A 17,399-nucleotide genomic window follows, 5' to 3' on the forward strand; every position below is an offset into this window, starting at 1 on the left:
TCGTGTAGGTGACAGAAGGGGAAACTGTGTTAAAAAAAAACAACCTGATGTTCTCTAATAATTTCTCATCAATGTGGACTATGTTCTTCAAAGTTTCCACACAGAGAGAGGATGCTAATTTGAATATGCATATGGAAAATGAAAATTCTAACTTGCATTAGAAGGGAAATATTTACAGACCCCTCTGTTCCAAATGTACTTGGTCTACCCTAACCATGGTTATTTTTTGTAAAGGACGGTTAGGGTTTGGTTTACAGGTAGGGGTTGGTATGGGTGTCTGTGGGACTGCAAATAGTATCTAACACTATTTGCATATTGCTATTTCCACTTAATGCCTCAATATGATTAACTCTGTAACACTGAATGTGCAATAGAACAGTTGGCGTGAAACAGCTAGTCGGAGCTCTTTGTTGAGTAGAAATTCAGAAACAGTGTTTTTCAGGCATCCCACACAGGCAGATGGAGTAGATCATACAGGCGCACTTAACAGCATGACATCATACCTTTAAAATCTGAAGGCGCGGCCGCCGGTATAACGTCAGCACACAAACTCACTCGAATAGAAAAGTAACCCCCCACTTTGATCCTTCACCAATTAAGGCTCTCGCATGAAGGGCAGAGAGAACAGCAGAAGTCAGAAAAGACCAAGGGGTGTTACTAGTATTTTTTTTCTCGAGTTCAGCGAACAAAAATTCCCTCCAGGGAGACTCGTCCGGTAGGGAAGGTGGTACGTTGAGATTTCTGCGCTGTGGGACAGTTAGGTTCATTATACAGCCAGTGCCCCACGCGAACTCCAAAGGGATAAAAGAGAGGCAATTGTTTCAAGACAACCAGAAAAAATGTAAGTTATAAAACTGTTTTTGCAATCACAATGCTTTGAGATGCGTTTTATTTGTCTTGTAGTAGGCTAAGCGCTGTTGAGTTTGTGGTACAGATTATTTTCTTGGTTATGCGCATTGGTGACCACACCGTAAACCTGTTGTTATAGATAGCTTTTATTCTGTTTTTGTTAGATTTTTAACTTTGCACATGGATCAGATCTATAAAAGAGTTACAGACTTGTGCATGCAGTGTAGGCTACATTGCAGCGCATATTGTGCTGAATTATTTATTGTCCATTTACTGCAATCAAAGAGATGCCCTGCATGCACAACGATGTGTCTCATAGGCTACAGCTACAACAGCAAAATTATTTGTTTTAATTCACGAAGTTAGGGAGAACGAAACCAGATAATAGACAAACAAGCATAACAAACATGCCAATTAACCCGTGACATTACCGAAACATCATTCGGTATTCTCTGTGACTTGTATATGAAAGTTAAAACACTCAATTTACATGTATGCTACTGCATATTATTACAGCATTTATGAATCGTCCTGTAAAGTGTATAAAGTCGATGTTCTTCAGAGCTTTTGGCGCTCCCGTAATCTAATTAAGTCATCCACACCAAATAAGGGAATACATGGAAAAGGTCCGCTCCCTGTTCATCCTTTGATGTGAGAGTTGCGCGCGCCCCCCTACGCTCGAGGAGAATCTTGCAAAGATCATCGCGAGCTCACCTGGACGAGACAGTCGGACTCAAACCACGAGAGCTTGCAACTACAGTGATGTGTGTGTGTGTGTGTGTGTGTGTGTGTGTGTGTGTGTGTGTGTGTGTGTGGTGGTGGGGGGGGGTGTTTAGCTATAGCCTACTTGTGAGGACCACATTTTTGAAAATGTCCTCACAAATATAGTAAAACTTGAGAAAACCGACTTGTGAGGACCTTTTAACTGGTTCTCACAAGCAGAGGCTCATAAATCAGCTAAATTATGTTTATCTTTAAATCTAATGAAGTGCATGGGTTTCTGTAGGGTTAGGTTTAGGGGTAGGTTTAGGGGATAGAATATAGAGTTTGTATAGTATAAAAACCATTATGTCTATGGAAAGTCCCCATAAAACATGGAAACACAACGTGTGTGTGTGTGTGTGTGTGTGTGTGTGTGTGTGTGTGTGTGTGTGCGCGCGCGCAATTATTTAAGAGAAGTATCAAAGCCATATCCTGTTGACACAAGTATTAAACACCTGAAATACCCATGGTGCCATTATAACGTTTTCACTATTTGAGGTTGACAGTCAAAGGCAGCATTTGTGTTAACCAATTAAACTCTTTAGCAAGCAGTTCCACAGTGCAAGCAACTGAGGCGTGGCTGGAACGTGGCATCACGTGCCATCTTCACTGTTCTTTAAGTATCAGTCCTGAACTTTTGCTTATGTTCAGTGGTAGGCTTATCAAATAGGGCAAACTCTCTCTCTCTCTCTCTCTCTGAAACTGCCTTTAACTCTTGATAAGTATTTTTTTTTAAAGAAGTTTTAATAAACCCTGTTGTAGACAAATAACTGAAAATAAGAAATGTGGTTACTGGTTAGCTGTATTAAATAGTTTTGCAAAAAGTCAAAAAGTTGACATTGTGCAGTGTGACATGCTAGTCAGTGGTTCTCAAGCTTTCTGACTCCAAGGCCACCCATTGTCGATGACAATATTCGAAGACTCTATCTCTGGTATGCTGTAACGATGGCCAAGTTGCTTTTTTTCTTTATTAACAGAAACTAGTAATGTCAATAGATTATATTATTAGTTGCAACTTATTTTGTGATTCCAGAAGTTTTAAGAACTATACGTTCTTGAATTAACAGTTTTAAGGGGAAATGTAAAATTAAAATAAGAAATCTGATGTAAGTTTTCAGGTTGAACATCTTGATTTGTAGCGTTTTTTTTTTTTTTTTTTTAAGTCATCTTCAGTCCTCCTTGGAAGTTTGCTGAGGCCCCCTAGTGGGCCCGGCCCCTTGTTGAGAACAACTGCTATGGGCTACTCCATCTAACAGTATTTTAAAAAGCATTTAGCTATTTATTATTATTATTATTATTTTTATTATGTATGCAGCTTTTGCATAATATTAATAGAGAGACTAGAAAACATGGAATATTTGTAGTTTTAAAATTCAAGTCACTTCACAGGACTATTTAAAATGAAGAACTGAAGGTAAAAGATAATAAAAGATGGTGGAAACAAGATTAAAAGAAATGGTGACCAACTACAGGACCAAATATATATATACTCTTTTCCTTATATTAATATAAAATCTAACCTAAAATTCTGATGTTGATAAAAAAGTAAATGGACAAGTTATGTGTCAACCTATGTGTTGTCCCAACCTGTTAAAAAAACGTCTCACTGGTTGTCCTGTACAACCCTGCTACTTTTTAATTCAGATAAGAATTTCACCAGATCTATATTAAGATTTCAAAGCACAGGCCGACATAAATGGCATTAATTTTTATTTCAAGATATTGATTTTCAGTCTGGTACCGTCACACTTCATAGCTTTTATCAGAAGTCTGTCGTACTTCATATCTCCTGCAGATGACGCTAAAGTACAACATGGCTGTGCACTGTTGGGGAGAAGTGAATGCCTACTGTTTGTTCTTTTTTTGAGTGTCTGAACTACTGGCCTAAATTACAGGGAGTATAACTTACATTGTTACCAGCAGTTAACTGAAAACAGAGAATGATCACGAACTATGACATGTATAGTGATGGATTGTAAATGATTGTAATGCTGTAAAGACTGTAATGACAAGCCTGTAAACTAAGCCTCTCTACTGTTTACATCTTTTGATTTAAATTTCTCTTTGAATTTACTTGAGTATAAACTTAAGTATAATAAGAATAAAGACAATATAGTGTAGCATTTAAGTGTAATGTGAGGTTATGTCTGCCGCTATTTTGTGATTGCGAGTGGGGGAGATGGAGAGGGGGTTATGGGGTTATGGGGCATTGGTGACTCATTACATGAAGGGCATTCCACAAATTCTCCTGGAGAGACAAATACTGAAAAAAGGTCTGGAGGGAAACATTCTTTTTGGACTGCGTCCTCACTCACTGTTTTGGCCCACTTGCCTTATTTAGTAAAATGCTGGATTAATGCAGCGCTTGTCTTTGCTAAATTGTTCAGCTTTGTGAATTTCTCCTATCAAAAGAGGATGGAAAAAATCCCAGATGTGTATGATTTTCTTTGTTCTGCAGAACCCAAATGAATGTTTTTAGAAGAATATTTCAGCTCTGTAGGTCCATGCAATGCAAATGAATAGTGGCCAGAACTTTGTGGGTCCAAAAAGCATAAAAGTAATCCATAATACTCCAGTGTTTTAATACATGTCTTCAGAAGCAATCTGATAGGTGTGGGTGAGAAACAGATCAATAATAATTACTTCTTTACTGTAAATCTCCACCTTTGACAGCCCTGTAGATGGCGATATGCATAAATAATGAAAATTGTCAAAAACAAAAGAGGAAGAATGTGGAAGAGAAAGCAAAAGTACAGATTTATAATAAAAAGGGATTTAAACATTTATCTTTTTCTCACCCACACCTATCATATCGCTTCTGAAGACACGGATTTAACCACTAGATGTTGCTTTTATGTGCTTTTTAGAACTTCACTTGCATTGAATGGATCTATAGAGCTGAGATATTCTTCTAAAATCTTTATTTGCATTCAGAAGAATAAAGAAAGTCATACACATCTGGTATGGCATGGTCAGTAAATGATCAAGAATTACATTTTTGGGTGAACTATCCCTTAAATGCAAGACATTTCTTGTGTGTGATTGAGAGACAATTTCATGTATATGAAAAGTTTTGAAGTAATGATAATAAGACTACAAATGATTACATTTAGTAAAGTAAGTCCACAGAATCTGTAATGAATATACATATTTACATTTGGCAGACGCTTTTATCCAAAGCGACTTACAGAGCCCTTATTACAGGGACAATCCCCCCGGAGAAACCTGGAGTTAAGTGCCTTACTCAAGGACACAATGGTGGTGGCCGTGGGGATCAAACCAGCAACTTTCTGATTACCAGTTTACCAGTTATGTGCATTAGACCACTACACCACCACTACTCCATATATATGAAGTGTATGTTAATTAGTGTTTGTAAGAGGCTTTTCAACAATTATGGCCTACACGGCACCTCTGATATAATAACTCAGAGTTCTCAAACCTATTATGTGTTTTGAAGACTCTAAATTAGTTAATCTAAGCACAAGAGGATGCTTGTAATGTTCAAACATTTGGATGATAATGCTGTGAAATTATAATTCTGTTTGTACTCTATTTTGACCCTTGTCTCGTGAAATGTATCCTTTTGTCTCAGTGCATGGACAGCAAGCACAACATTAGGGAGGGGATGGATGTATCAGTATTTATTTCTGTACTCGTTGGAAAGACTCATTCAACTGACACATACTCTTTAATATTGGATAATGTCCCGTCAAAGGAGCTTTTGTGCTGTTGTCAGACAGGTTACCATACACTTTTGTGTGTGTGTGTGTGAGTGTGTGTGAGTGAGTGTGTGTGTGTGTGTGTGTGTGTGTGTGTGTGTGTGACAATGGATAAACTACACAACAACACACAGCTTCTTAAAAACTGAATAGGCTTTTATATATAAAAAGGAGCCTGCGAGCATTCTTTAAAAAATGCCAGTTTAAATGTAATCAAATGCTCTTGTCTCGATGTACGTTTGTAAAAGCTTTCTCTGTCTTTATTGTACTCCCTTCTAGTGAAAGAACATTGAAAAGAGGAGCACACATCTTGTACAATTCCCCAAGACTCCACCCAAAAATCGAGACAGCGAATTAGTGCAGGAGACCCGAGTCGATAAAAATGAGTCAACACCCACGCCTCCACCAGTCGAGCGCCGCCGCTCCCCTATCCAACGCTTCTCTCGCCCCGGACAAGGACGCAGACATGCCCGCTACAGAGAAAGATCTCGCCGAGGACGCGCCGTGGAAGAAGATCCAACAAAATACATTCACACGTTGGTGCAACGAGCATCTGAAATGTGTCAATAAGCGCATAGCGAACCTGCAGACGGACCTGAGCGATGGGCTCCGGTTGATCGGTCTTCTGGAGGTGCTCAGTCAGAAGAAGATGTTCCAGAAGTACAACCAGCGCCCCACGTTCAGACAGATGCAACTGGAGAACGTCTCCGTGGCTCTGGAGTTCCTAGACAGGGAAAATATCAAACTGGTGTCCATAGGTATGTGTGCTTCCTTCACTCCCAACATTGAACTTTTTTTTTTTTTAATATATTTTAGAAATCTGACTTGAGCATGGTCAATATTGAGCAATATAGTTTATACCTATAAAGTTATTATGCAATGTGACTTGTCTTTTTGAAGTTGATTCCTCCTTTGTTTTGTTGGATCCAATCCCAATGGCCAACAAACAGGGCATGGCATTTTGGGCAGGCCTCGCAGGACACTTTGTCTACAGCATTGCATAATTTACCTCACTACTTTTGCACTTTTTGTGTCCTGTCATCGTTGCTCACGAGGACTGTGATGAAAATATACTATTGCTTTAGATGTGTAGTTGAGAATCTGACAAAGTGAGAAACCACAGTCATTCACTCCATGCATGCAACTGTGTTGCAAGTCCAGCCCCAAATGTCTCAAGCAGCAGGCATCGTGGCGGATCGTTTTATGCTGGTGTGAGTGCTGCACACAGCGCTGACTGTGTATAAATTAGATATACATATGCTTTTTATGGACCAGTGCTATTTTTCTGTTTAACGTTGATTCGGTAACACAACGGAGGAGCGAGATTAGTCGGAGAACTTATTATGAGGGGCCGTTCAGACCGAACTCGTACTACGCAGCGCTACGAATGGGACTTTAAAAAATGCTGTCAATTTGTATTTATTTTTTACTTGACGATTTTAGTGTGAACAGCCCTTAATTGTTCCCCCTCAGTGGAAATTGATACGTTTGTCATTCGATGTAGGGACTTGTTGCTTTTTATCTGTAACATTTTTATCAGCTTTTATACTTTTGAAATTTACTCAGGCCTGACCGCAGATGTGCGGTTCATCAGACTAGTCTTCATCAATTGTACTGTGGAAATATTGAGGACACGCCCCACTCGATTCCCCTTCTCATGAGGTCCATACCTGTTCTCTTCAGTAAGGGATGAGGCTTTTTTATGTGGGGTGAGGGTCCATTTTATTTAGTGATTAGGAGAGTCACATCATTCTATGAAACATTTATTGTGTTAGATGTCCAAACATGGTTCTTTCATTCAGTACTGCTGGTTTTATTTGCTTGATTGACTAAAACAGTGACACACCCACCAGTTTTCTGAGCTTCAGAGATTCAAAGCTGTAAAGATAACAGTGATGTTGAAGTGGTTCATAAAGTGTCTTTCATCTGATAATTGAATTCAAAGTGCTTTTACATTTTAAAAGATTATTCTGGGTTCAATACAAGCTAAGCTCAATTGACAGCATTTGTTGCATGCTGTTGATTACCACAAAAATTAAGAGCAATATGTAATATATTTACTGTACTAAGCATAAAATTATCATGCGTTATCAGAGATTTAGGAAACATAAGTTGAAATACTGGCTTCTCCGAAAACAATGCCACAGCCAGTATATTCTACATTGAAATGTCTGTTCTGGGCTGGGATTTCTGTTTTGGCCTGTGTTATCACTGCCCATTTCCCAATAGCATTTCGACACCCGAGCTGCCAGATTTGAAACAAGTTAGCGGGCAAACACGCTGCAACCATGGAAGCCAGCAATACATCTAGCTAACTTTGACAGATTTATAAAAAAATCAGGAGCTGTTTTGTAATTTGCAAACAATAAAAACATTGCAAACGAATGCATTAGATGATCAACTTGCAGTGACTCGTCAGTTGCTCGTTCCTGTTGCGTGTCCTCTCCCACAGACAGCACTGCTCAAGAACTACAGGAAACGGGCTGTTTGTAGTCCAACCATTTCTTCCGTAAAGTATCTACGTCACTATGTAACACATTTGCATAATGGCCACTTAAGGGCTAATTGGCCCGCCCACACACAAACTTCTAGCCGAGGCCAGGATGAGTTGGGTTAGTGTTGTTGCCATGTTGAGAAGACGCCGTTTTCTTCACTGCTAACACAAAACCCCATTGTATGGACTTTCCAAAGGCAGACGAATTGAAGAATTAGTGGTTAATAAATTTTTACTAGTATTCCTCAGCAGTACAACCAATGCTGGATTTTTCAAGACAATTACTCCTGAAAGATGGCGCAGTTCCCACTTTGGGACAATCTGGGGCTTCAGGGTCACAACCTGTAAGTATGCTTGATTTATTTGTGGATTTATCTGCTACCGAGAGTTCAAAAGTGGAGTTTTGTGTTGCAGTTATGGTGCACAGCTGTAGGCCTATGGTAACCTGCTAGCTAATATTATTGTTGAAATAGTTTTGCTAATCAGCTGCGGACCCACTTTTACCTACAATTGTGTAGAATTATGCAGATTGTCGTTCTTCATATCATGATGAATGGTGATCAAGTGTGGAGATGGATTGATTTTTACCAAGAGTCATTTTACGCACTCCGCTAACTTGCTAAGTAATGTTATTGTTTTGGTAAGAGTTTACTATTCAGCTGTGGGCCGGCTTTTACCTAAAACCTGTTTAAAAAAATAAAATAAAATAGATCTCAAGAGTCTAATGTAATTACAAGCTGGAATGTTATGGCCTCTATCGGTAGTCCATGGGTAACTTGCTCACTAACCAGGTGTAATCCTCTGTTCTCCATTCATGGCTCTGGTGAAAAAAGTTTGGCTACACCCATTCCAGCAAAAGATGCACTACATGTCTTAAATAAAACTTGCCAATGTGAAACGCCTGCTCAAGTCAAGCTTGCGAATGTGGTCTGGTCAATCGGCTTGTTCTTCCAAACTTTCATTATCGGACTCTGGCACAAACTGGTATGGCAAAAACCAATGCCACTGTTACCATAGCTACAGAGCTGCTCCGTAAGACTCAGGAGCTGAAACTCTGGCAGTGTCTCATTTGGAAGGCTGCATCCTCCGGAGGTTGCATTTGTCTGCCGCATCCGTCATCGAGGCGGTCTAGTTTCATATTTTTATTTTTTTGTCTTATTTTTTTATCTATTGTCAATGCCTTTTTATGTATATGCACTTACATTTTATACAATTGTTAACCTTTTTTGCATTCCCAATAAAATATATAAATGAAACGAGACCGCCTCGATGACACATGCGGCCGACAAATGCGACCTCCGGAGGACACATCCTTCCAAACGAGAGACCGCCTCCGTTATTTCTGACATACGCTCTATTCGGTTGACCAATCAGAGCAGACTGGGCTTTTCGGAAAGGGGGCTTTAAAGGGACTGGCAGTAAATCGGAGCGTTTCGGCCAGAGTATGAAGAGCTGGGAAAATAAATTTTGTTTTTTGAACATTAAAGAATGTAAACTTATTCGAGTAGACCCCCAAAATAAAATTATGAACCTGTAAATTAGCATAATATGGGTTTTTTTAAAATAAAAATTGACTCCTTTTATAAAAAAAAAAAGCAAAAATCGAGGTTACAGTGAGGCACTTACAATGAAAGTGATTTTGACTGTTTAAAGGCAGCAGTGTGAAACTTATAATTTTATAAAACCACTTACATTTGATTTTTCTGTTAAAATATTACTTCAACATTTAAAGTATATTATTTGAGCTTCAAAGTTGTTTAAGTCACAGGGTTTACGGCTTTACGTTGTCATGTCAACAAAGTTGTAAAATTGGCTATAACTTTACAATGAAATGGTTCGCAGTTGATTTTTATCAAACTAAAATCATAACACGCATATTGTTTATGTCTTGTGGCAATAATGTTGAATCGGTGTGTATTTTAACCTTTACGGATTGGCCCCATTTACTTCCATTGTAAGGGACTCTGGAACCACAAATGTTTTTTAAAAGAAAAGGAGGGACAAGTCGAAATGAACTTCATGGTAATCAACTTAATATCATAAATGCTGTTGATTGTGCTTTAAAGGGGTCATGACATTTTTATTATTTTAAAATGTTCATTGAGGTTCACTTATACAGTAATATTAATGAATATGTTGCACAAAAAAAGACAAATTTGTAAAAATTTGATTATTTTTCACCCTCATTCTGTCCAACTGTCAGAAACATTCAGATTTGGTGCTGCTTCAGCCTCAAATAATACAAGGATTAATTCTTCTGATAACATTTTTTATAAAATTGTAAGCTTCACATTTTTGCCTCTTCTAAACCCTCCAAAATTGGCCCATTCACTTCCATTGCAAGTGCCTCACTGTAACCTAAATCTTTTCTTCTTTTTTTAAATTAAAGACGAGTCTAAATTATTTTTGTGGTTATCAGCATTATGCCACAAATACTGTCAACTGAGCTTAACTTGAATTGAACCCAGAATATTTCTTTAAGACACTTTGTTCTTGACTGACTTGCTCTCTTTGCCATCTCTCTGCCACTGGGCGGGCTATGAAAGTAATAAGGTAAAATAGGCATTGATGTGAGTTGTGGAGGTGGTCAGATGCAAATGTCTACCACGGTGTCTACCGATGTGCTTATACTAAAGCAAAGCACACTACAGAACTGATCGCAGATGGGATCAACCACATGACCATTCATCACCTAATAAAACCATGATCCTGAAATTCATTTACAAACTCGCTTGCATAGCAACGGGAGAGTTTATTTGTGATTTACATTTCAACAAACAACATGAGAGAACGGCTTGCACCTGTTTTTGCACTGATTTGCACAGAAAGGGAAAAAGAGCTGAAAATGAGACAGCGGTTCGGGAGACGTGGGTGAGGTTTATGGTTTTCTAATAATTTTGTCTGCTGCTTACGAGTGCCTTTCACTCCCCTTGCACTCTTTTTCTTTGGCTTTTGGTCATATCGGTCTCTTGCTTGTGTGCACACACCTTCCATCTCCTCAGACAAATTTCAAAATTGCTATTCGCAGAGCAAACAAATGGATCAGTGCACATACGAGATGCCATAATCCCACAATTTGTTCTGCTTTACCATCACCTGTGGAGAGGAAAGAAGAAGCTGACTGCATTCTCACAGAAGTAGCAACCTCTAGTTATAGTTCAAATAAAAAAATGAAAAGGATTTGGAGAGATTTTATTCTTATTAATAATTTAATACTGTTAAATACAAATTATTTAACAATGCTTTAAATATGTAAAAGTAATTTAATATAATGAGTTGAATTATTTAATAGAACCAATATTGTAATTTATTTTCTTTAAAGAGGTCAGTGTTTATTACCTTTTAAGATGACAATACTGCCATAAAAGTACACCAACTAAATAGTTACTTTATTTTAGTGAAGATTTTGTAGTTACTGCAATTTTCTTGATTGTAGTTGAAACATTGCTGTCTGTCACAGGACATCTTGCAGTCTAAGAACTCAAATTTTGGTCAAAATGTTAAGTTTCTGTGTTTTGGCTCTTGCACAAGTGAATGATCAATTCGAAAAAATGTAGATGTATCAGGAATTGGATCGTGACTCTCAGATCAGATAGTGAGGTGGTTGTAGAGGACAAACCGTTTTGGCAGCTTAGTTTCAACAAATGCTCTTTTTGGAGTTAGGAGGAAGCTTTAAGTTCTGAAACGTAAAGTGTGTTTTTATACTATGCCTCAAAAGTTCAATGGAAATGTAATTCCTCAAATCTTGACCCCTTTAAAAATGAAGAATTTGGAATAGCCTAGGTCCATTACAATTTAAAGGGATTTATTTATTTTTAATAAATCTCAATTAGATGGAGTAGGTAACAAGATGAGATTTTGTAATATACCATAAATTAGCATATACTTTGACCCATGAATAAATGCATTTTATGTAATATTTTTATATCTCGTATCAGAGTAGGGCTACACCAAATTCTTGCCATCTTGGTGTTAAATCCATGTTTGCATCACTATGAAGTCCAGATGATCATACTTTTGGGAATATATATATTATAATAATAATAATAATAAATTTTATTTAACAGCGCCTTTCTAAACACTCAAGGTCGTTTTACAGATAATAAATACATATACATATACACTCACTCACCTAAAGGATTATTAGGAACACCTGTTCAATTTATCATTAATGCAATTATCTAATCAACCAATCACATGGCAGTTGCTTCAATGCATTTAAGGGTGTGGTCCTGGTCAAGACAATCTCCTGAACTCCAAACTGAATGTCAGAATGGGAAAGAAAGGTGATTTAAGCAATTTATCGTGAGCGTGGCATGGTTGTTGGTGCCAGACGGGCCGGTCTGACTATTTCACAATCTGCTCAGTTACTGGGATTTTCACGCACAACCATTTCTAGGGTTTACAAAGAATGGTGTGAAAAGGGAAAAACATCCAGTATGCGGCAGTCCTGTGGGCGAAAATACCTTGTTGATGCTAGAGGTCAGAGGAGAATGGGCCGACTGAATTAAGCTGATAGAAGAGCAACTTTGCCTGAAATAACCACTCGTTACAACCGAGGTATGCAGCAAAGCATTTGTGAAGCCACAACACGCACAACCTTGAGGCGGATGGGCTACAACAGTAGAAGACCCCACCGGGTACCACTCATCTCCACTACAAATAGGAAAAAGAGGCTACAATTTGCAAGAGCTCACCAAAATTGGACAGTTGAAGACTGGAAAAACGTTGCCTGGTCTGATGAGTCTCGATTTCTGTTGAGACATTCAGATGGTAGAGTCAGAATTTGGCGTAAACAGAATGAGAACATGGATCCATCATGCCTTGTTACCACTGTGCAGGCTGGTGGTGGTGGTGTAATGGTGTGGGGGATGTTTTCTTGGCACACTTTAGGCCCCTTAGTGCCAATGCCACGGCCTACCTGAGCATTGTTTCTGACCATGTCCATCCCTTTATGGCCACCATGTACCCATCCTCTGATGGCTACTTCCAGCAGGATAATGCACCATGTCACAAAGCTTGAATCATTTCAAATTGGTTTCTTGAACATGACAATGAGTTCACTGTACTAAAATGGCCCCCACAGTCACCAGATCTCAACCCAATAGAGCATCTTTGGGATGTGGTGGAACGGGAGCTTCGTGCCCTGGATGTGCATCCCACAAATCTCCATCAACTGCAAGATGCTATCCTATCAATATGGGCCAACATTTCTAAAGAATGCTTTCAGCACCTTGTTTAATCAATGCCACGTAGAATTAAGGCGTGTGCGTGTGTGTGTGTGTGTGGACCAAATGTTCCCATAAGGATAGTAAAACCCAAAATTTTTGACCTTGTGGGGACATTTTGTCGGTCCCCATGAGGAAAACCGCTTATAAATCATACTAAATTATGTTTTTTGAAAATGTAAAAATGCAGAAAGTTTTCTATGAGGGTTAGGTTTAGGGGATAGAATATAGAGTTTGTTCAGTATAAAAACCATTATGTCTATGTAAAGTCCCCATAAAACATGGAAACACAACAAGTGTGTGTGTGTGTGTGTGTGTGTGTGTTAGTTAATAAAGCACTTGCTTTTATAATTTATACCACTGCAAAGAGTGTATGGTTTGGCTTTTTATGGGAGTGTTTCCCAACAGGGCCCAGAGGGCGTGAATAAACATTCTTTCAAATATGTTGCAAGCCATTAATCAGCAGTTGCTTAACACTCATTGTATATAGAAATGCTGTCATCTCAAACTGTTGATACAAGCAAGCAGAGATGAACAAGTTGTGCTTGACTCCGTTTGGATTACTCACAAACAGATGATTTTCTGGATTGTCTGAATTTGTTTGGCATCTCACAACAAACAATAATAATTTTTTGTGTCCATCATCTACGTCCTCTAGAAGGGTTTTATTTGTGGTAATAAGTGTATTAGTGGGAAAACCTGGGCTGCTGTTTAGTCCTTGCTTGAAGTGTTTAGTGACTGAATAGTTAGTATCTATGTGAATGTTTTTGCTTTTAAATAAGAACATTAAAATATGTATGAACATAAAGAGAAGTACTCAAATATGTACCTATACAAAAAGTATAAAGAGGAAGTTTGTGCATTCCCTGTCACGACAGGCCCCGTATTTTACTTGTTTATAAGGCTATAGAGCTGCTTGATGCGGTCTAAGGGAAACAAGACAGCCTCATATCTTTTCCTCTATCTTGGTGGGACTCAAATTAGAACCTTAAGTTGTGGAGACACCGGCAACTCTAATCAGACTCTTCATCTGGCGTGAGGTCCTAACAGAAGCCGAGCTTCATCAAGGCACCCAATTTAGTCATATTTACGGTGCCATGCAAAATTCTTGGGAGCATGGATGTTTCTCAAAAAACATTTGGTATTAAGATGATTATTTTGTCTATAGGTCAATGGGAAATATCAATTTTGAAATTCATTTTTGAAAAGGGGGGTTCTCCCCTGACACTGCTCATATGGGGGGTGGTTTACACATTTTGGGGAGGAATGAAACTTGTAACATTTAAAACAAACTCTCCTATATCTCACAGGGGGCTACTTTTCTCAATTCCTGTATAGGTCAGATGGAACTAGGGTCAGAAATTAAGGGGCAATTAGTTGATTTCCATGGACATTTTTTTTTAAATGCCTTTTACAAGGGCATTTGTTTCTATTCTAACCTTCTAAAATGTCCATGTCATCCTTTTGTTATAATTAAATAAATTAATTCAATTTGAAAAATGGCAGGTTTCAATAAAAAAATTGCATTCTGTACATTTGCATATGTGCATTGTTACTGAAACCTTTTTTTTCCCCATTCACATATTTCCAAATATTTGATCTATTAAAACTTGGCTTACAAAACTAATCCACCGAGAACATGACCGCATTTCTCCAGATTTGGAATGAGGAGCTTAAAGAAAACGTATAAATAGCAACTCTATGCCGATTGAATAAAACTATATAAAAATAAACATTTTACAATGAACCTTAGTCCGAGATATGATTCATGCACTTTAAGTGGTTAATGTAAAATTATTATTGTATAATTAATAACGTTTTATTTGACATAAGGCTATTTATACGGAGATAACTTTTGTTAATGTTACGAAAATTTTTGTAGCATTTGGTTGCATCATATTTGGTGTTCTCTCAGACCTGATTAACTTGATATAACATCCATTTTTGGCTTGTTGGTGAGGAGGCTTTTCAGACAGACAGATGCATAAGTGAGATGAGCCAATGTGCAGGAAGTAGGCTATAACATGGAGTGACCGTTCCACCACCGTCTCCGCAACATCTGCACAAAGGACAGCACGAAAGAAATAACATTCAGTGGAAATTGTATATTGAACAATATCAGATTGCAGGGTTTCTTTGTTGTTGCACAGAGCCCTTGTTAATTTCTGACCCTGGATGGAATTCTAGACTGAGAGATAGAGATGTAACTGGTGTTTAAGTGGCTCTTTTCACCATACAGCTGGTACACAAAGCATTTTTGCTGTTTCTGCCTGTGTCAAATATGCTTTATGACTAATGGAGTGCCACGATATGAAAAGCATCAAAACTAGCCTAGATCGCTCCAACGTCACGCGCTTGCAATGTTGTTTTTTTTTTTTACTCCCCAATTTGGAATGCCGAATGCGCTCCGATGTCCTCATGGTGGCGTAGTGACGACTCAAGCCCGGTGGCGGAGGATGAATCACAGTTGCCTCCGCATCTGAGACCATCCGTGTATCTTATCAAATGGCTTGAGCGCCTTACTGTGGAGATGTAGCGTGTGTGGAGGCGCAATTCTCCGGCATCCACAAACAAATCCCTATGCACAGAGAGTGAGAACCACACACAATAGAGACCACGAGGAGGTTACCCCATGTGACTCTACCCTCCCTAGCATCCAGGCCAATTTGGTTGCTTAAGAGACCTGGCTGGAGTCACCCTGGATTCGAACGATTGACTCCAGGGGTTGTAGTTGGCATCAGTACTCCCTGAGCTTCCCAGGCCCCCACTTGCAGTGTTAAAAGCTTTAATTATAAACGTGAGCGAGTTTTATTGTGCCACTCGCTTATGGTTATGTGGTATAATGCAATTTGGATGTCGAATTAATTTGTTACATCTTAAGTTCAGTAACTACACGATAAAGCGCTCCCACTTAGCTCAAGTGCTCAACGCACTGCTTTGCAGCTGCACGTGAGAGAGAGGGAGAGATATACTCCTGCATCTTCTGGAATTACAGCTTGATACAAAAACAACATTATTGATTTGTTCATCTATTGGTTTAATAATTTGTAGCTGCACTTTAAATTGAATAAAAGTGTGTGGGAACTTCCCGTGCTGTGAATCTGGAACTTGCGGGAATGATTAAAATTGTGCGCTATACCTGCAATCCTTTGCTGAATTTCAGGTCCTGATTTGAGATTTCAATGAATGGTGATTGAGACTAACATTGTTATATTCTATAATTCAGTCAGTATGATGAATTTGGTAAGGATAATTGTTTAAGTCACAATGAGTTGCATGTGAAAGAGAATGCCTATTAGAACAGGATAGAATAAATTAGTTTTGTGGTCTGTTGCGTAACAATGATGACTCCCTGAACACTGGGCTCAAATGCAGATGGACTGCAAGATTCATATTATAGTTTTCTTTTCTGCCCACTTGAATTTCAAATTGAAATGGAAGTAGTGAAGTCTTGCTGAATTTATGCCACTTGTTTGTTGCCAGATCGCATTCCCATGTTAAACTGATTGTTCACCCAAAAATGAGTTCTGTTATGATTTGCTTCACCTAGTGATGTTCCAAACAAGTGACTTTCTTCCATGGAACGCAAAAGTAGAAAAGGAAGCAGAATGTTAGTCTTCGTCACCATTCATTTTCATTGTTTGAAAATAAAAATATGCAATGAAAGTGATTGGTAAATAGGGCTAACATTCTGCCACCTTTTCTCCTTTTGTGTTCCATTTAAGAGACAAATGAGTTTAAAACAAAAGGGTGAGTGAATAATATTTATCTTAATCTGAATATTTGTAATGTTAAAAATCTATGTATTTTTAAATCTTCAGATGTAGTATTACAAGATGCATGTCATTTTTCAAAAGTTGTGCATGGCTGATGGTACATATCCCCAAATCACTTCTCACAATGCATTACACACCGAATATAGTGGCAGACTTGAAGCTGTTGGGCAAGCTCGGTGTATGTAATTTGTACATTCACACCCTGCCCTACATTGGAAAGCACCCTGTGGCAAGTCTCGCAACCCAACCTCAGGGTAGTTTTACCCTCTTGTTTCCTCTGTGCCTTTTAATTGGTCATACTTGAATCTCAAAATGTATTCAGGAACAAAAGAATTGGGTGTTTTTTTTTTTTTTTTTTTTTTTTTTGCATATGGATGACCTTGTAACTCAGATTTTCTTTTTAAAGGTTTTTAAGGTCATTATGATCCTGCTTTGAGACTATACCTGTGAGTGTTTTTCAAAAGCCTCATGAAGTATGAAAAAATGTAAACCTCAACACGTACAAACAGACAAATCTGTCGGTTGACCGAATAAACGAGCTGGAGAGACCAAAGAGGAGAATGTGAAT

General features: G+C 38.4%; 1 protein-coding gene across 4 annotated transcripts in view; it reads left to right on the plus strand.

Moving 5' to 3' along the window:
- Window positions 1-609: 609 nt before the first annotated feature.
- LOC127628511 (filamin-A-like) overlaps window positions 610-17,399 on the plus strand; it is a 51,792-nt gene continuing 35,002 nt past the window's right edge. For all 4 annotated transcript variants that reach the window (XM_052105299.1, XM_052105301.1, XM_052105300.1 and 1 more), the window contains exons 1-2: window positions 610-841; window positions 5,613-6,091. In XM_052105299.1, the coding sequence (XP_051961259.1) occupies window positions 5,716-6,091 (376 nt within the window). In that variant the 5' untranslated portion in view covers window positions 610-841; window positions 5,613-5,715. The remainder of the gene's footprint in view (window positions 842-5,612; window positions 6,092-17,399) is intronic.

The sequence above is a fragment of the Xyrauchen texanus genome, chromosome 35 (genome assembly GCF_025860055.1).
Source record: "Xyrauchen texanus isolate HMW12.3.18 chromosome 35, RBS_HiC_50CHRs, whole genome shotgun sequence".
NCBI classification, from domain to species: Eukaryota; Metazoa; Chordata; class Actinopteri; order Cypriniformes; family Catostomidae; genus Xyrauchen; species Xyrauchen texanus.